The 20826-nt window shown below is 42.6% G+C and overlaps 1 protein-coding gene and 2 non-coding genes across 3 annotated transcripts; all 3 read right to left on the reverse strand.

Annotated features, from left to right (window-relative positions):
• Positions 1–15140: 15140 nt before the first annotated feature.
• RPS3A (ribosomal protein S3A) lies at positions 15141–19249 on the reverse strand. Its single transcript, XM_007528079.3, has 6 exons — positions 19093–19249; positions 18480–18583; positions 17940–18127; positions 15988–16196; positions 15462–15571; positions 15141–15309 (listed from the first exon to the last, which is right to left on the reverse strand). The coding sequence occupies exons 1-6, from the start codon at positions 19152–19154 to the stop codon at positions 15188–15190; spliced, it is 795 nt and encodes a 264-aa protein (XP_007528141.2). The 5' UTR covers positions 19155–19249; the 3' UTR covers positions 15141–15187.
• On the reverse strand, positions 15837–15904 carry LOC132534791 (small nucleolar RNA SNORD73). The gene has a single exon (XR_009546492.1). It is a non-coding gene; the product is annotated as a small nucleolar RNA SNORD73 (small nucleolar RNA).
• On the reverse strand, positions 17403–17475 carry LOC132534790 (small nucleolar RNA SNORD73). Its single transcript, XR_009546491.1, has one exon. It is a non-coding gene; the product is annotated as a small nucleolar RNA SNORD73 (small nucleolar RNA).
• Positions 19250–20826: the final 1577 nt, after the last annotated feature.

Below are 20826 nucleotides of genomic sequence, written 5' to 3' on the forward strand. Positions count from 1 at the left end.
GAGTCCAGTGTTTTATCCACTGTACCACCTCCAAGACCACAGACAACACATTTCTTTCCCTTTTTTAATATTTTATTTTATTAATGAAAAAGATAAGAGGAGAGAGAGAAGGAACTAGACCACTCTGGTACATGTGCCGCCGGAGATTGAACTCAGGACCTCATGCTTGAGAGTACAGTGTTTTATTCACTGCGCCATCTCCTGGACTACCAGGCAATACATTTCTTTAAAAGATGTCCTGTTCATGTGATTAAAAGAGTAATATAACTTACCTGTCATTGTGCTTCTAAATATCGCAGGGCTTTTGAGAATAAAAACAGCTATAATAGCAATTTTTTTAAAAAAATTTTACTTATAAAATGGAAACACTGACAAGACCATAGGATAAGGAAGGATACAGTTCCCACCACCAGAGCTCTGTATCCCATCCCCTCCCCTGATAGCTTTCCTATTCTTTTTTTTTTAACTTTTTTTAAACTTATTTTTTATTTTATTTATTCCCTTTTGTTGCCCTTGTTGTTTTATTGTTGTTGTTATTGATGTCGTTGTTGTTGGATAGGACAGAGAGAAATGGAGAGAGGAAGGGAAGACAGAGAAGGGGAGAGAAAGATAGATACCTGCAGACCTGCTTCACCGCCTGTGAAGCTGCAGGTGGGGAGCCGGGGTCTAGAACTGAGATCCTTAAGCCGGTCCTTGCACTTCGCACCTCCTGTGCTTAACCCACTGTGCTACAGCCTGACTCCCAGCTTTCCTATTCTTTAACCCTATGGGAGTATGGACCCAGGGTCATTATAGGGTGCAAAAGATGGAAGGTCTGACTTCTATAATTGCTTCCCCACTGAACATGGGCGTTGACAGGTTGATCCATACTCCCAGCCTGTCTCTCTTTTTCCCTAGTGGGGCAGAGCTCTGAGGAAGCAGGGTTCCAGGACATATTGGTGGGGTCATCTGCCCAGGGAAGTCCAGTTGGCATCATGGAACCTGGTGGCTGAAAAAAAGGGTTAACATATAAAGCCAAACAAATTGTTGACTAATCATGAACCTGGAATATTGCAGATGAAGATTTGGGGTTCTCTCTTTTGGAAATAGCTGGTAGGTCTATTTTAGGTATATTCCAAAGGGCCCTTGACTTTATTAGTTTTTACCTGAGCCTGACATCTGATATGCAAGAGGACCTATGTTATTGTCTGGGAAGATGATGTCATGACTGGAAAAAGGGCTAGAAAGCTGGATCAGGGAAGAGAGTAGCTCCCAAATATGGGAAAAGTGTATAAATATTGTTGACTAAACCCCATCGATTTGGTCTGGGGCCCATATGCAGCATAGGAGCCTATGTAACCTCTACATCCCCGTAGGTTTGAGCTTGCCTTCTGTGGTCATAAGTAGGAACATTCCAAGCTGGCTCAATTTCAGGACCCATCTTCCTCAGGTGGTAGATAGAATGTGTTATCTAACTGCCCTTCAGAGGATGGAACATTCTCTATCATTGTTGATCCACATTGAGGGCAAGGTCCTATGGGGGCCCCCAAAGGGGTCTATTATGTTTTTCCTGATGGAGATGACCAGTGACAACAGAGAGAGGGATCTGTTCGAGGTCTAGACCCATCATGTCTCTGTGGGAATCCCAAGACTCCCTGACTAGGGCCCCCGCTGATGGGTGGCCTGATAGTGACTAAAGAGTTATCAATAAAGTATGCCAGTCTCTTGCCCTTATTCAGCTTTTGTAGTCCTTACTTTGATAAGGTTAGCTTTGGAGTGACTGAGGGAAGTGTAATAGGTAGGTGAGGAGGGTACCAAGGTCTAAGTAGAAACTATTTCATTAGGTACTTTATGGTGTCTTTTTAGGTCTTTCTACTTGCTTGCTGCATTTATTGACTCACTGCAAACTATTGTGCACTTTTGCTTTCAGGCAGCAATTTATAATGAAAAAATCATCAAAATATATTGTTAGAACTGGTACTTGAAAAGTATAATTTTTTGGTTTGGCTTAGGGTAGTAGTGAACCTCATTAAGCACATATACTTTAGTGTGCAAGGACCTGGGTTCAAGCTCCCACTCCCCAAATGCGGGGGAAAGCTTCATGAGTTGTGAAGCAGGGCTACAAATGTCTGTCCCCCTTCCCTCTCAATGTCTCTGTCTCTATCCTGTAATAATTTTTTTTAAAATATCTTTTAGTAGTCATCCTTTAGTTTTTGTTAATTTTCTTGAGCTTAGATAAGCATACCTAGAGAAAATAGAGATGGATAATATGGACTAATTATAAGAGGATATATTCATTCTGATATAATCATTAATGGATTATCCCTTTAATTAATGTCAAATGTACATGGACCACATGATTTGTAATTAAATGTCATTTTTGAATGTCACTGAATTAACTCTTAACAGTAAACTTTTTTCAGAATAGGACATCATTTTCTACTTCACTGTAATTATAGAGGGAAAATGCAAAGCCTAACAAAGAACAACAGCACCATCTAGGGGCCTGTTATCTAACTGCATCTTTTTAAAAATTTTTTCATTTACTGAATAGGGAGAAAAATTGAGTGAAGGGGGAGAGAGAAAGGGAAAAAAGTGACACCTGCAGCACTACTTCATCGCTCCTGAAGCTGTCCCCCGTAGGTGAGGACTGGGGACTTGAACTCAGATCCTTGCGCATTGTAATATATGCACTCAACCAGGTACACCACCACCTGGCCCCCTAACTAACTCATGCACTTCATATTGTTAAACTATAGCAGAGAGTCTGTGGACCAGAGCTCAATCTGCAGAAGTTAAGTGATTTATCCAGCTCATACAGGTATGACAGAGCCTAACACAAAACCTAGCCAATCAGTTGTTTTATTTACTTATTTGCCTCCAGGGTTATTGCTGGGGCTCAGTGCATGTACTACAAATCCACTGCTACTGGAAGTCATCTTTTTTCCATTGTTGTTGTTGTTGCTGCTGCTGTTGCTGGATAGGACAGAGAGAACTTGAGAGAGATGGGGAAGACAGAGGGGGAGAGAAAGATAGACACCTGCAGACCTGCTTCACTGCCCATGAAGTGACCCCCTGGCAGAACCAGGGGCTCAAACCAGGATCCTTATGCCAGTGCTTGTGCTTTGCATCATGTGCGCTTAACCCACTGTGCTACTACCCAGCCCCCTCCAATCTGTTATTTTAAATTTGTTGTGTTAAACTGACAGATTTCCCTACATCAGTTACACAAGCAGAATTGATGCTTGTGAATTGTGGCGTCTCATGACCTGAGAATTGGTGCAGTGGGTAGAATGTCAAACATGCATAGTGGGTATGCAAAAAGAAAAAAAAAAAACCTTTTATGCATGTGGTCCAGGAGGTGGCACAATGGATAAAGCATTGGATTCTCAACCATTAGGTCCTCTGAGTTCAATCCTTGGCAGCATGTGTACCAACCAGAGTGATATTTGGTTCTCCCCTCCTATCTTTCTATTAATAAATAAATAAAATATTTAAGAAAAAAACCTTGCATGCTTGATGCTTCAAAATCCCAGGTTCAATCCCCACACCACCATAATCCAGAGCTAAGTCAATCAATCAATCTGCAGTCAATCAATGTATATTATAGCTTCTCAGGTACAATAGTTGTTGGGTAGTATGCCACCTCCCCCTGGCTTCTGCTTAACTATATGCCTATATAGGGATTTACTGATCCAAGGCTTTGGTCTATTTACATAAATCACTTTTACATTTACATAAAGCACTCCCTCCAGGGCATTGGTGGTTCAGTGATAGGATTCTCGCCTGTTCCGCCCCCTCCTTGTCACACTCTGATTTTCACCAGTCACTTTTCTCTCCACCCTCTCTATATCACATCCTGTTTCCACCCTACTTGGAGAGTATAAAAACAGCTGCTCTTCTGATTAAAGACACTTGGAAATTGCTTTCCGGCTCCGAGAGTTCCAAAGTGTATCTCCTTCGGAAGTTAGTGCGGCACGAGTTCCTGATCCCTCTCCCACGCAGCAGCCTAGATCAGCTCCAGTTGAGTTCTCTCCAAGCCAGAGAGCACTAGCTCGGGAAGAAGTACCCTCAGGCTATCCCGGCAAATAGTTATTGTTAAAAAGTGTGTAGAGGGGCCAGGTGGTGGCTCACCTGATAGAGCACACATGTTGCCATGAACAAGGACCCATGTTCAAACCTGAGCCCCAGGTTGAAGCAACAGGAGAGGTAGAGCAGTGCTGCAGGAGTCTCTCCTCTCCCCTCTATCTCTGCCCTTTGCCCTCTATGAAAATAAACATTTCTCATTTTCAGTTAGTAACCACTTCTACCTCTTTCCCCAACTTCCTCCATACACGGGTGCTCACTATTCTAATCTCTTTTTCATTTTACTTTATTTTTATTACCACGAGGATTATTGCTGGGCTTGGTGCTTGCATAATGAATCCACTGCTCCCAGTGGCCCTTTTTTCCCCTCCTTTTTTTTTTTTTTTTTTTTGTTTTTATTTGATAGGATAGAGAGAAATTGAGAAGGGAGGGGGAGGTAAAGAAGGAGAGAAAGGGGACAGGCAGTGAGTGGCACACCTGGTTAAGCATTCACAGTGCACAAGGACCCAGGTTCAAGCCTCTGGTTCCCACCTGAAGGGGGAAAGAAGCCTCATGAGCAAGGCTGCAGGTGTCTCTCAGCCTCTCTCCCTCTGTCTCCCCCCTCTCAATTTCTGTCTCTACCCAACAGAAAATAAATTTAAAAAGAGAGGGAGAAAGATAGACACCTGTAGACCTGCCTTACTGCTCATGCAGGTGGGCAGGTGGGCAGTGGGAACTCAAGCCCAAATCCTTCTGCACAGGCATGCACTTAACCAGATGCACCACCACCTGGACCCCCACTGTTCTAATTTTTATTACGAAGATTTGTTTTATCTGCTTTTGAACTTCATACATGGAGTAACTTTTCTTATAATTTCTGTTATTCAGTATTTTTGAAGTTTATTGTGTCAGTAGTTAACAGTAAATAATACTATTGGATTTCTTTTTTTTTTAATATTTTATTTTCCCTTTTGTTGCCCTTGTTTTTTTATTGTTGTTATAGTTATTGTTGTCGTCATTGTTGGATAGGACAGAGAGAAATGGAGAGTGGAGGGGAAGACAGAGGGGGAGACAAAGATAGATACCTGCAGACCTGCTCCACCACCTGTGAAGGACTCCCCTGTAGGTGGGGAGCTGGGGGCTCGAACCAGGATCCTCATGCCGGTCCTTGCCCTTTGTGCCACGTACACTTAACCCGCTGTGTTGGTCAGCTTCTAAGACCCCTTCTGTTGCATTGCTTAACTCTGTGGTCTATTTACATAATCATTGTTTTTATTGGTTTAATCCCCACTGGTTCGCCTGCTTTTTCCTTCTCCCCACCCCCTATCCTCTGTACATCCTCTTCTAACCTGACACTTCCGCCTCAGGAGATATATATAGGACAGGATTGTGATTAGAGATAGATCGAACTGCATTCCCGCTCAATAAAGATTGAACTGTGTGCCCAACTCAGCCATGAGTCCCTGGTCATCTCTGTCCTGCCTGCGAAGCTAGCCCGGCACAGCTGCACTACCACCCAACTCCCAGTACTCTTGGATTTCATCATATGAAAAGCCAGTATGAACATTCTTTCCCCAGTTTTTTTTAAACAAAGTACTTCTTACTTTTTAAACGTATTTTTATTTTCTGTATTTTGTGGAGAGAGATACAGTGGGAGAAAGAAACCAGAGCACTGCTCAACTTTGGTTTACATTGCTGTAGGGGACTGAACCTGGGACTTCAGAGCCTCTGGTTTGAAAATATTTTTGCATAATAATTCTGCTGTCTCCCTTACCCCTTCTTCCCGTTTTATTACTGAAAATAAAATATTAAAGCAAAAGTTGTGAACATTCATAAACCTGTGTGCATAAGATTTGATTTTCCTTAAGTGGTGAAGCATATATTCTTATAAAATAGTTGCCTCTTTCCCAGGACTGTACACTGTACATTCACTTTTTTTTTTTACAATCTGTTTTTTTTTATTTTATTTATTTATTCCCTTTTGTTGCCCTTGTACATTCACTTTCTACTCCACGAGCAAAGCTTGTAAGTTCCTGTTATGTCACATCTTCAGTAACATTTGGGTTGTCTTTTTTTTTTTTTGTCTCCAGGGTTATCACTGGGTCTCAGTGCCTGCACCAACAGAGGGCTAGAGAAAGACACTTGCAGACCTGCTTCACCCGCCTCCCCGTGAAGCGACCCCCCCCACAGGTGGGGAAGCGGGCTGGAATCAGGATCCTTACCCGGTCCTTGCGCTTGGTGCCATGTGCGCTTAACCTGCTGCACTACTGCCCAGACCCCCCCCCCCTTTTTCTTTCAATCAATTAGCATTGTCAGTTTCTGCAATTTTAGTAAATTATTTTTCCTTTTGGCAGAAAACAGTTCCATTATTACAAAATAGCTTTAGAGAGCTAATGATTTCTTGAGGTAGTAATTTCCTGACCTTAACTTTGTGAATGGTCTTAGCAAATGGAAGCTCTTTGCACTGACTTTGTCTGTCAACATTATATCCAACAGAGAATCACCCATTAAAGTGATGTGATATAATAATCAATAATATTAAGGCATTATTGAAATCTGGAGACACACTGATAGGATTGTGGTTGTTTCCTTTTTTAATATTTATTTATTCCCTTTTGTTGCCCTTGTTTTATTGTTGTAGTTATTGTTGTTGTTGGATAGGACAGAAATGGAGAAAGGAGGGAAAGACAGATGGGAAGAGAAAGATAGACTCCTGCAGACCTGCTTCACTGCTTGTGAAGCGACGCCCCCGTAAGTGGGGAGCTGGGGGCTTGAACTGGGATTCTTATGCGGGCCCTTGAGATTTGTGCCACGTGCGCTTAATCCGCTGCACTACCGCCTGACTCCCAGTTGTTTCCTTTTTAATGATGCATTTTAAGATATATGACAAAATGTTGAGATTTGATACAAAAAAATATACAGTGTCAGGATGTGCAGTGCTTGACATTTTACTCGGTAAGTTAACAGTGAGCCTGCCAGTTTTATAGATGTTAGTAAAAGACATCAAACTACTGGGTGAGAAATAAAGGACTTTACTAAAGCAAAAACAATGTGCAGACATGTCAGTGTACCCCTCCCAGTCCCCACCCTGCAGAGGTGATGCAAAGGACCCGTCCTGCAATCGGTTGCCATTATAGGAAGAGGAACACAAAAGATGTAGCACTTTTTTCTTTTAATAAACTGATTCTTTTAATTTTTTACTATCTTTCTAAATTTATTTTGATAGAGACAGTCAGAAATTGAGAGGAAGGGAGAGATAGACACCCCTGCAACACTGCTTAGCCATTTGTGAAACTTTACCCCTGCAGGTGGAGATTGGGAACATGAACCCGAGTCTTTAAGTATTTTAATGTGTACCACTACCTGGCCTCTACCACTTTTTTTTTTTAATATTTTACTTATTATTTTTGTTGTTGTTGTTTTCTTGTCTTTTTTGTGTGAGTGAGGGAAATAATAGGAAGTAGGTGAGGAAGGTATCTAAGTCTAAATAGACACTATTTCATTATGAACTTTATACTGACTCACTGCATACTATTGTATACTTTTGCTTTCAGGTATATATTTTGCTCTAATTTGTGAATACCTGTGAACATATGCTCTATCTCATGGGACCTGGTCTATATCAAGGTTTTGGGACTTTGTTAGGAAATGAACCACCTGGAATGGAGTTAGAGAACCCTATGAAAGGAGAAGTCTCACCCGAGTAATGAGGCTGCAGGGTTGGACACAGTCTGAAGTGAAGCATACTGAGGTGGTACACGTTGGCATTGATTAGGTTGGGATCGGCGGTATGAATTGAGAGAAGCATGCAGGAAACTGAGCCCCACCCTAGAGGTTCCAGGACTGGGGAAATAGAGGTTCTGTAGAGGTTCCTCTGTCTTGGGGTTTAAGAAGGCAATAGATAGTTATTGCTATAATCACATTATTTGGCAATTGGGTTAACTTTGAAATATCCCTTTGTTAGGATTGGCTGTATCATACACAACATCACCATAATTTATGTCCTTTGATATTATTTGTATATAGCTGTGCCACTGGTTGCTTCTGTTCTCCCTGGTCTAAGCTTTTAAGAAAGTCAACATTATCAAAGACTCAGCCTATGGTCTGTGCATTAAAAAGTTTGAGACATTCAATTTTTCCCCTCTTGTATTAATTAGTGGTTTATATGACTACAAATTAATAGGAGTGTATATGAACACCATTCCCACCACCAAGACTGTGTCCCATTCCATCTCCCTCCCCACAAGCAGAACATCCTATGAAGCAGAACATCCATCCTCACCCTCAACCCAGGGTTTTTACTTTAGTGTCCTATTTATTTATTATCCATCCTCACCCTCAACCCAGGGTTTTTACTTTAGTGCCCTATTTATTTATTATCCATCCTCACCCTCAACCCAGGGTTTTTACTTTGGTGTCCTATTTATTTATTATTATTATTTTATTTTTTTTTTTTTTACCAGAACACTGTTAAACTCTGGCTTACAGTGGTATGAGGGATTAAACCTGGGACTTTGGAGCCTCAGGCATGAGAGTCTCTTTGCATAACCATTATCTTCCCCCACCCTATTTTATTACATTTAATCATGCTTTAATTTTTATTATCTTTATTTCTTATTGGATAGAAATAGCAAGTTACTGAGATGAAAGAGGAAATGGAGGCACCTGCAATGTTGCTTCACCACTTGTGAAGCTTTTCCCGCAAGTGGGGATGTAGGGCTTGAACTGAGTTCCTTTTGCATTGTAATATACACTCAACCAGGTGTGCCACCACCCAGTCCCTATTCATTTTATTTTAATGAGGGAGATACAGAGAGAAAAACATGGAAACACAAGAGCTGCTCAGCTCTGGTTTATGGTGGTGCTGAGGATTGAACCTGGGAGCTTGGAGCTCATGCATGAAAGTCTTTTGTATCACCTTTATGCCTAAGACAAGACATTTTTTGGGTGGGGGGTGTAGAACGAAGCACTTAACTGCATGGATGGGGCTTTATTAATTTAAACAAAAGACAATGGTGTATTGCACCACAGTGAAAGACTGGGGTGGGTGGGGGGAGGGTTCATGTTGGCAGAGAACCTATTAGGGGTTGTATTGTTATGTGGAAAACTGGGAAATGTTATGTATGTACAAACTATTATATTTACTGTCATCTGTAAAACAATCCCCAATAAAAAAAAATTTAAAAAAGATAAGGGAGGGGTTGGGAGTCCCCAGAAGACTTAGTACTCTTATGATAAATAGAAAGAAGCCACCTCTGTTACCAGGGGAGACATTACCTCATTCCTCAAGGTTGCGCACAAGGATACAAACACAACCCTGAAAACTGGCCCAGGTAGAGAACAGTCAGGATACTGTATTCTTGGCATACCCACCAGGAACGTGCAGGGACCTTGAGGCTCTGTGGCAGATTGCCTCTCTCACAATTCACTCCCCAAGTTGGCATGTTCTTGGCCAAACTTGAATTTTTAACAGGTGTCTATTCCTTCATCAGCCACTCTGATTAATCTAAGCAACAGAGATCAGAATCAAATCTATTCAGTTTGTCTTAGATAATATTACAGCATTTAATTAAGGTTATCTATCATCAATATGACTCAAAGCAGCAGCTGTACAGCCAGCCTATAATGCTGACCTCACCCATGCTCTCCAGGGTCTCTGGCTCAAGCCAACTGTGAATAAATTCAAACAGGGAACAGTAGCTCTTATTTTAAGGAGGCATTATGTTTGGTAAGGCCAGGCTATTCATTAGGGCCCATCTGAGTAATGTGCTAATCCCTGGCATTATTCTCAGTAATTAGAGGAGCAATAGATGGACCATAAAGCAACCCCTGTCCCCGCTGGAGACACATCACCCATATTCTTTTCTCCATGCACAGAAATATAGCCTGAAAGGGTAGAGTTCACTTCTATTCAGTACTTGCAGTTAAACCTGATTTGGAGCATCATCAATTTGGTTTCATTAGATCACATGGACCTTGTCACCAAAAAGCTGCAGCTTTAGTGACCATTTTTGATATTTCCCAAGGTCCCTCGGACATGAAAAGCACGGGATGAGCCGGGTTGAACCAGGGCTGTGTGGGTCTGTTTTGTGTTTGCATTCAGGATCAGCTATTGAACAAAGTGCATAGTTCTTGCCCTTCATTGCCACAAAACCACTACCACAAATTTCATCTTTACTCTAGTTACACCTTCTTTTACCTAGACTTTGTCCTTACCACTACTCTGATTAGCCATGAGTAGGTGAACCTTTCCAGATTGCCTTTTCTTCCCTCCTCCTTTCCTGCCTGCCTTCCATCCATCACTTTTTGAGGAAATGTTAACTCTGTCACAGCAATAGTTCCACATCTCTCCCATGATAGGGACTCCCATATTCTGTGACCCAACTACCTTCCTCAGGTCTATAAAACAGATGGGGAGTCAGGCTGTAGTACAGCGGGCTAAGCGCAGGTGGTGCAAAGCAAAGACCGGCATAAGGATCCCGGTTCGAACCCCGGCTCCCCACCTGCAGGGGAGTCGCTTCACAGGCGGTGAAGCAGGTCTGCAGGTGTCTGTCTTTCTCTCCTCCTCTCTGTCTTCCCCTCCCTCTCTCCATTTCTCTCTGTCCTATCCAACAACAACAATAATAAATACAACAATAAAAAAAAACAAGGGCAACAAAAGGGAAAAAATAAATAAAATAAATATAAAAAAAATTTTAAAAAAAACAGATGACAGTGGAAGAATCAAAAACTGTCTTAAAATTTTTACTTCGGGTGGGGCAGATAGCATAATGGCTATGTAAACAGACTCATGCCTGAGGCTCCAAGGTCCCAAATTCAATCCCTTGCACCACCATCAGCGAGAACTGGGCATTGTTCTGGCTTTAGTTGTTTTTTGTTGTTGTTGTTTTAATCCTTTTAAAAAGTATTTTTAATTTATGTATTTATTTTACATATATTTAACATGTATATATATAATTTCCCCCACCAGGGTTATCACTGGGGCTTGGTTGCTGGCACTATGAATCCACCACTCCCAGCAGCCCCTTTCTTTCTAGTTTTTATTAGAAATCTAGAGAAATTGAGAGGGGACAGGAAAGTAGACCTGCAGACCTGCTTCACTACTCATGCAGCAGACTATCTACAGGTGGGGAGCGGAGGCTTGAACCCAGTTCCTTGCTATTAGTAACAGGTGCGTTTACCTGGGTGCACCACCACCCAGCCCCCTATTTTATTTTTTAAATATTTATTGCCTTTCTGTTGCCCTTGTTTTTATTGTTGTTGTAGCTATTGTTGATGTCGTCATTGGACAGGACAGAGAGAAATGGAGAGAGGAGGAGGAAGACATAGAGGAGAGAAAGACAGACACCTGCAGATCTGCTTCACCGCAGTGAAGCAAACCCCCTGCAGGTGGGGAGCTGGGGACTTGAACCAAGATCCTTACGCCTGTCCTTGCGCTTTGCGCCACATGCGTTTAACCCGCTGCACTACCGCCTGACTCCCCTCAGCCCATTTTAAATATTTTATTATTTATTATTGGATAGAAATTTAGAGGGAAAGGGGAGATAGGGAGACACCTGCAGCACTGCTTCACTACTTGTGAAGCTTCTGCCATGCAGATGGGCACCAGGGACTCAAACCATGTACATTATAACATGTATGCTCTATAGGGTGTGACACCACACAGCCCCCAGAAAACTCACATTACTTAACAATGCCAGTTATCTGTGGCTGACACTCAATTATTGACTCACTAATGGGTGGTCTGTGACAAAATGCACTCCCCTTCTCATATTGCAAATGGGCTGGAAAAATAGAATGAAGCACCAGTTTCAAGGGCAACAGTTGTGTTGCCAAATTGATAAGCCTGAAGCAGCAACATCAGTCACCCTGAGAAGTGACTAAAAGTCTGTGTAATCAAACTGTGACTTTACCTCAGGAAAAAATTTGCCACTAAGCCTTTTCTTTTTCCAGAAATTTTAATATAAGGGAATGGATTTTGGTATAGACTTATGAATAATATTATTTGAAGACCTTCAGCTTATGTATTTCTTGGATATGAACCTCTGACTTTTGGCATGGGTCACAAGTCTGGTGCAGAATTCTCCACTGTGCTTGAATGTACAAAGTTTAATATGGAAGTGACTTTTTTTTTTTTTTTCTTTCTTCACCACAGGAATCTACAGGACTGACCTAGTAGCCGCAATACAGTCCCAGAAAGGGTATCAAATTTGCTTAGTTGTTTGTTTATTTAACCAGAACACAGCTCAGGCCTGGCTTAAGGTAGTGCTGGGGGGATTGAACCTGAACCATTTGATGCCTCAGGCATGAAGTCTCTTTGCATCATCATGCTGTCTCCCCAGTCCTGCCTAAGGTTTTCAGCTAAGAGACCAGATAATACCATGAGCAACAGATGAAGCATCAATAAGTACTTAAGATACCAAATCTGGACCGGAGTGGTGCCTTGCTCACTGGGTAAAATAAGTGCCTCCAAGTACACAGCACCACAAAGCAGTGCTGCTGCCCTCAGGTGACAACTGGGTGCTATGGTGCCTCTCCCTTTTTATGAAGTGTTGCCTGGACTGGAGCAGATAACAGTTATGCAGAGACTCTCATGCCTGAGACTCCCAAGTCCCAAGTTCAATCCTCTGTGCCACCATTAAGCCAGAGCTGATCAGTGCCCTGGTTATTAATAAAAAACATTAAAAAATGTTGCCCTAGCCTAGGGATATGAGACCCCAATTTCACAGCAGTTAAGCAGTGCTGTAGGCTTTCTCCCTATCTCCATCTATGTCCTATCATAATAAAGGGGGGGGGGGGCATGTAAACTTAGTTGGAGAGATAAACCTTGGTAGAAAAAGCAAGTCTGCACCTTTCACTCAAAAACCAAGACAACATAATTTGCCTTGGAGCCAGGTGGTGGCACAAGGACTTTTTAAAATAAATGTTTATTATCTTTATTGGATAGACAGCAAGAAATTGAGGAAGGGGAAAACAGAGGAAGAGACACTTGCAGCATTGCTTCACCACTTGCAAAATTTACCCCCTGTAGTAGGGACAAGGGGCTTGAACCTAGATCCTTGTTCATTATAACATGTGCATTCAACCAGACACACCACCTGCCTGCCACCAAGACCTGTTTTCAAGCTCTAGATCCACATGCATGGGGAAGTGCTGCAGGTGTCTACTGTCTCCTCCCTTCCCTGGTTTGTCTCTATTCAGTTAAGTAAAAATGTCAAATTCCTTAAAAAATTTACCTGGGGGGGGGGGGTTAAGATCACATAATAGTTATGCAGAGACTCTCATGCCTGAGGCTCCAAGTACCAGGTTCAATCCCAGCACCACCATAATCCAGAGCTGAGCAATGCTCTGGTTTAAAAAATCTGGAGGGCTGGCGAGAGGATTGTTATGCAAAAAGACCTTCATGCCTGAGGCTATGAAGTTTCAGGTTCAATTCCAAGCACCACCATAAACCAGAACTGAGCAGTGTTCTAGTATTAAAATATTTGGCAGGCCAGGGGTAAATAGCATAATGGTTATGCAAAGGGACTCTCATGCCTGAGGCTTCAAGGTCCCAGGTTCAATCCCCTGCACTACCATAAGCCAGAGCTGAGCTGGTAAAAATAACCATTCTAAGTGGTCTGGGAGGTGGCGCAGCGATAAGGCTTTGGACTCTCAAGCATGAGATCCTGAGTTCAATCCCCGGCAGCACATGTGCCAGTGATGTCTGTTTCTTTCTCATTAATAAAATCTTTTAAAAAAAATTTTTGGCAGTAGCACAGTGGGTTAAGCATACATGGTGCAAAGTGCAAGGACCGCCCAAAGATCCCGGTTCAGGCCCCCGGCTCCCTACCTGCACAGGTGGTGAAGCAGGCCTGCAGGTGACTTTTTCTCTTCTCCATTTCTCTGCCCTAACATCAATAATAACTACAACAATAAAAAAACAAGGGCAACAAAAGGGAAAATATAAAAAAAGATCTGGAGACCATTTACTTCAAATTTTTGCTGTTTTTACCAGAGCATTGCCAGTCCTTATGCATTATAACATGCACTCAACCAGGTGTAAAATTTTATTATATTTATTGTATACAGAAATTGAGAGGGTAAGGAGGTAGAGGGAGACACCTGCAGCCCTGCTTCACCATTTGCTGTTTACCCCTGTAGGTGGGGACCAGGGAAGGGCTTGAACCTAGGTCCTTGCACATTGTAACATGCCCCTCCCTACCATTTTTTTTTTTTAATCATTTTTTACTCCAACACTGCTCAACTTTGGCTTATCATGGTCTGGGGGATTGAACCTGGGACTTTGAAGCCTCAGGCTTTGTATAACCATTATGTTGTCTCTACCCCCACCCTCTGAAGACATGTTCAAAGACTTAAAGCCCTGGGTTCCCAACACAAGGTCTGGGATAAACTGCAAAGTAGCCTGGTATACCTTCCAGAAGAAACCTTATTTTTCTTTTAGTATTTATTCCCTTTTGTTGCCCTTGTTTTTATTGCTGTAGTTGTTAGATAGGAAAGAGAAATGGAGAGAGGAGGGAGAAAGACACCCGCTTCACTGCTTGTGAAGCAACTCCCCTGCAGGTGGGGAGCACTCCAACCAGGCTCCTTGAGCTTTGCACCACCTGCGCTTAACCCACTCCCCTTACTTATTCAAAGACAAGTTAATTACAGTAAGAAATAAGGCACATGGTTCAAAGTGGCAAAGCATAGTGCCCATAAGCCAGAGCAGAGCAGTGCTCTGGTAAAAAAAACCAAACTCCTGAATCAGAAATTTAAGGGCAATGTTAACAAGTCTATCAGGTGACTTAAGAACCACCTGAAGTGCTCAACTATTCTGAGAAAAGCACTTCCTTTTACAAATCCCTTCCATATCACTTTTAAGACTTTGCTACCTGAGGCAATTTTAGATTTATTCATCAAGAATGATAGGCGGAGAGAAAGAAGCAGACATCACTGGTGATGACCTTGAGTCCAATGCTTTAGCCATTCTGGCACCTCTTTGACGACCCAGATCATTTTCTCAACTACTTTAGTAACCATAAGAAAAGCTCACACTAGTTAAGTCAGAACATTTTACTCACCAGCTGAGATTAAAAAACAAAACCCATCATAAATAAAACATCACAAATAAAACTTTTTATTTGTCATTAAAAGTCTGAGTTTAGACAGATTCTTGGACTGGTGGTTCATATCCATCGGCCCGCTCAACTTTAGCACCAGTCTCATCTCCAGTAGTTTTCCCAGAACTACCACCTTCTCCATGAAGCTCCATGAGTTTTCCCACTAAAAAAAAAAAAAAAAAATGGGAGGGGGTTCTGTTAGATAATACCATTAACTTGAAACATAACTCTAAAACTTAAAAAAAAAAAAAAAAAGGCCATCTGTGTGACTTCAAAAAATATTTGTGATCATTTTTTCCCTGATTTCTCACTTACATTCAAACTTGGGCTTCTTCAGCATTTTCACTTTTCTAACAAAGACATCATGAAGTGGGTAAATAGACTGGCAAGCTTTTTCTATGTCTTTCCCAATGCTATCGGGAATCCTGCAAGCCAATAATAAATTAGAATAAACACAGAGAAATAATTATTGTTCCCCCATGCACGACTGAGCAAAGACTCAACAAACATGCACAATTTACATTGTAGGCTTTTTTTTTTTTTTTTTTTACTTAGGAAACACACACACACCATAGCACAGGAGCTCCCCGTATGGTTCCTTCCAGGGATCAAACCCTGATCACAGTCATGGCATGGCAAGGCTCTCAGGCCCATTAAGTTTTTTCTATTACACAATCTTAACTGTATGGGAACATCAGAAAAATGTAGTTATATCACTGGACATCATTTGGGACCGAAACATGTTGTCATCATTTATCCCCATACAGTGTTCTCATGCTTTCCCTTAACTTAGATCACCATGGTTCTTGGAATTTCTTTTACGAGGGAGAGAAATACTTACAACTTATTGACCACCTCTTTTAAGTCATTTGTCTGCACCTCTCGGGTCATGATTTCCATCATCTTTTTCCGAATCTGTCGAACTTGTTGGTGTTGAGCATAAGAGGTTTTTCGAATCTGGTTGTTGCGTTTTTTAGTAAACCCCACACAGAATAGACGAAGCAAATAGCCATCGGTAGTCTTTACATCAACATGAGCTTCAATCATGGTCTTTGGGGGGGGGAGGGGAAGGTACTGTCAGATACACCAGCTTTATAATAACAGTATTTGTAAAATATAAAGTAATCTGGAGGTAGAAGAGAGTTCACCCAGAAGAATATCATTACCAGGAGTCAGGTGGTAGCGCAGCAGGTTAAGCACACGGACCCACAGAAGGATCCCAGTTCGAACCCCGGGCTCCCCACCTGCAGGGAAGTTGCTTCACAGGCTGTGAAGCAGGTCTGCAGATGTCTATCTCTCCCCCTCTGTCTTCCTTTCCTCTGTCCATTTCTCTCTGTCCTATCCAAAGATGATGACATCAATAAAGGACAACGAAAGGGAATAAGTAAAAAATTTTTGAAAAAGAGTATCATTACCATGGACAAAGACCCAGGTTTGATCCCTGGGCCATCCCATGGGAGCACCGTGCAAAGGTGAAGCTTCATAAGCAGTGAAGCAATGTTGTGTCATCTCCCTTCTATCTGGGGGAGTAGGGGACAGAAACAAGGAAAAAACTAATCTACAGAATTACTTTTTTAAAAAAACTGCTCACTTCTGAAGCTGCTTATAGGATTGAACTTGGCCTAGGCATTAAGTCATTTTGCATAATCATTGTCTCCCAGCCCAGAATTTTAACTGTTTTGAAAGTGACTTTGCTGAGTTACCCCATTGTTAGTATGTCATATTTAAACTACCTTTTATCTCCACAAACACTGACATACCCACCCCATCTTTTATAGTAAATAGCCTCTAATAGCCCATCCCTCAGGCAAGAAAAATTGAGATTCTACAACATGGACATTAACTCTTTGTCCATTTATCAAGTGTTCTGCAAATAAGTTGTCCCACTGTCTTAGAAAAAGGACTCACTCGTATGTGTTTTGGCATTCCCTATTCACGAAAAAAAAAAAAAAATTCCCTCAAAAGTGAGGTGCTGGAGAGTAAAGCTAAATGAACATTATTTAAAAGTCTCATATGTCAAGCAAAAGACATGCAAAGGATTGAGAATCAGTTTTGAAGGCTGGGAGGATAGCATAATCACTATGCTATCCCCTCCAGCCTAAGAAATGTTATCATTAATCACATTCCAGCCCAAATATCAAAAGCTGTAACTAGTACCAAAAATTTAATGGCTTTTTGCTTTACAAATTTTATACTTTATAAACAGCAATCAGACCTCAAGATAGTTCCAGAAATAAACTGTTAAGACCTAAAGGGAATGTCAGAAATTAATGTAACGGTATAATCAGTGTCAATCATATGGGACCGAAACATTTTGTCATCATTCATTCCCACTACAAAAACCAACCAACCATAGACTATTGGGGGGAACCCACCTCTGAAACCTCTTAATTCTAACCATCCCCTCTAAGAATTATCAGTATTTGCAAAGTCCTGTTTACATGTACCTATTTCATCCCTATAATTCCAACAAGTTGAGGTTTTTTTAACTTATATTTACAGATAAAGAAGCCAAAACTTAAAAGTTATTTCCCAAAGTTGTAGAACCAAGATTTCAACCAAACAGACGTCACAACTCCTACTCTGCTGTCAAGAGGTGATCAAAACTATTCAGATTCCCAAGATCTGGGGATGCAGGCAAACAGCCTGGGTACCCACCTAGACATTCCTCAACCAGAAACTAGCGCCTGCAGGCAAGCGTCCCCTCCCCACAGCACTCGATGGGCTCCCTCATGGCGCCCATGGTTGGATATCCCAACCACGCACACTGAGGAAAAATGATTTCTCACCCACCTGCCATTTTTTGACCATGGAGCACATTTTATCGCGGGTGAGGTCCATGCCATGGAAGTTAGTCAGGCAGTTTTTGCCTTGAACATCCTCAGTAATGAGCTTGAATTTTCTAAATGCGACTTCATCATTCTGCAGATCAGCAAGGCTCACTTCAAACACACGACCCTTCAGGCCATCAGATGCGATCTCTAGGAAATAAAGACCAAGTGTCTGATTAACGTAAGGAGTCACATAAAGCCAAGTCTAAAAGTTAACCTCCATTCATAGTGATTAAAAAAAAAAAAAAACACATTTGTAACCAAATGCACTTGGGCCCAATAACTCCCTGACAAGTGTCCATTAGAAACCGAGACACACATGCACGTTTTCTTGACAGTAAAGTGACACACCTTGCTTTTTCACAAGTCTTGCAGCAAACATGCACCACAGGCGTTCAGACAGTGCAACCAGCAATACTTCCTTGAAGTCTCCCAGAAAGGGACGAAGTAGCAGACCGAGAAAAATCTCAAGGGCCATAGAGAGCAGAGACAAGGTACTCACTGGTTCCTTGAGTTCTTGTGACTAGTGTCTTCCCAATATTCCTTATGTTGAACATTGCTGGCGCTTTCACATCGTACCAGTCCTTCTTCGAAAATGGATCAACCCTAGAAATTAAAAAGCATCAACTTGGCTCATCCGGGTGCTAAATTCCCCACGTACCACATCTGACATCATGCTGCAGTCACACCCAACGAACCCTCACCCACGTCGGGTCCTTCGATTACCCCAGTATCGCTGGCTAACGAGCATGTCTGCCTGAAACATCATCCCAGCCCAGCCGACCCGGTTAGTGAGGGGCTCTAACTCCCAGGTTCTACCCGCCCAGCACGGAGGGAGCAGGAGCCTGGAGTGCAAAGGGGCTTCTTCCACCTCTGGGCGCTGCAACGACTTTACAGGGATCGTCAGCGCACAACACTGGGCACACACACGCCGCCTGGTAGCTGCAACCCGTGGACAGGCAGCAGGCGCGCGGCGGCATAACTCCGGACCCGCCAGTCACGGCCCTCGCAATCTGCCTGACATCCTAACCATCCGGCTTACTCCACCATCCAAAACCCGCCAGCCGACTCCAGGAGGCCCCCTAAAGCGACAAGCAACCACAGTTAGCACTTACACTTTCTTCTTGGCTCCCTTTTTGCCACCTTTCGTAAGGCGCTTGTTTTTGCCGACCGCCATGGTGCTGCTCAAAGAGCCAAAAGGGCGGAAGTGTAACTCGCGCGAGAACTTAGGCGTATGGAGTGGGGCGGGGCGCACCGACTACGTGACTTGCGGCCAGACCCACTTCCTGTCGCAAGAATATCGCGACAACTGAAGGCCACGCCTTCGACGCTCACGGTGACAGCGACCTCTGGTGGGGGGAGGGCGTGTGGCATGCCGGGATCGCTTCACCACAGAATCGGGCAGCGGAGGTACTGACCTCTGACTTCCGGTGGCTCTTCGGTCGCAGGAAGTTTGTTCCGGGAGTGGAGCCGCCCACTCCGCCGCGCTTGCCATCTTGTCTCCTGAAGTCGCACAGCAGGTGCGGGTTTAGACGCTGCCTCCCGCAGTGTCCTGGCCCCGCTGGGGAGGGTGAGGCGGCCCCGGCGACAGCGCTCGCCAAAAGGCTTTCTGGTAGCTTTTTTAAAAAAAGATTTTATTTATTATTTATTAATGAGAAAGATAGGAGGAATCAGACATCACACATGTGCTGCCGGGGATTGAACTCAAGACTTCATGCTTGAGAGTCCAGTGCTTTATCCACTGTATCACCTCCCGGACCACAAAAATATTTTCTATTTATTTACTTTTTTTTTTTTTTTACCAGAGCACTGCTCAGCTCTGGTTTGTGGTGCAGGGATTGAACCGGGACTTTGGAGCCTGAGGCACGAGAGTCTCTTTGCATAACCATTGTGCTATCTGCCCCCGCCCCCTGGTAGCTTTATTAAGATTTCGTGATTTAATTATTGATCTACAAAACGTCTAAGATAATGTTTAATTCCACAGCTTCCCCACCACCAGAGGTTTTGTTTCTGTAAGAAGAGCAGATTGCTCTGAGGGTTTCCCTAGAGATGTGGGTTTTGTTTGCTTGCTTGTTTGTCTTTTGCATTTTTTCCCCCCAAGAAAAGTGGGGAAATGCACATATTTTCGAGGTGAACCCTCCTCGTCTCCCAGTTTAACCCCAAACAAAGTCCTTGTGCTTTGCAACATGAACTCAGCTAGGTGAGGCACTACCTGGCCCTTTATTTTTCTTACTTCTCCCCACTGTTCTTCCTACTCATCTATTTTCCTTTCTTATACTAAGACTATATATGTACACACACACACACACACACACACACATATTTGATGTTACTAGAGACTGACCAGAATACTGTTTGGTTTATGATGGTGTGGGGGATTGAACCAGGGGCTTTGGAGCCTCAAGCATAAAAGGCTTTTTACATAACCATTATGCTATCTTCCCCACCCCTTCCTCCTCATTTTTCTAGATGGAAGACAGAGTGAAAGAGACAATAGCACTGAAGCTTCTTTCAGTATGGTGGGGGCTAAACTTGAGCTCACAGCAAAGCAGAGAGCTTTTTCACCTGCCCCAACCCCCACATACAGTTACCATTTACTATCAGCTTTTTTTCATTTTTAAATTACATTTTGACCTGAAAAAATAAAGAATATACCTATAAGAAGTCAGCCCTTGGTACCAGTCAGAGGCCCCAGGTGCAACTGTAGACCCCCATATGCCAGAGCTGAGTGGTGCTGTGATGTTTCTCATGATAATAATAATTTTTTTTAAAAAGAAATAGGTCAGCTCTTTTTTTTAAAGTGTTTTTATAAATCTTTATTTACTTATCACTGGATAGAGACAGAAATT

This window comes from Erinaceus europaeus, chromosome 19 (assembly GCF_950295315.1).
Source record: "Erinaceus europaeus chromosome 19, mEriEur2.1, whole genome shotgun sequence".
NCBI classification, from domain to species: domain Eukaryota; kingdom Metazoa; phylum Chordata; class Mammalia; order Eulipotyphla; family Erinaceidae; genus Erinaceus; species Erinaceus europaeus.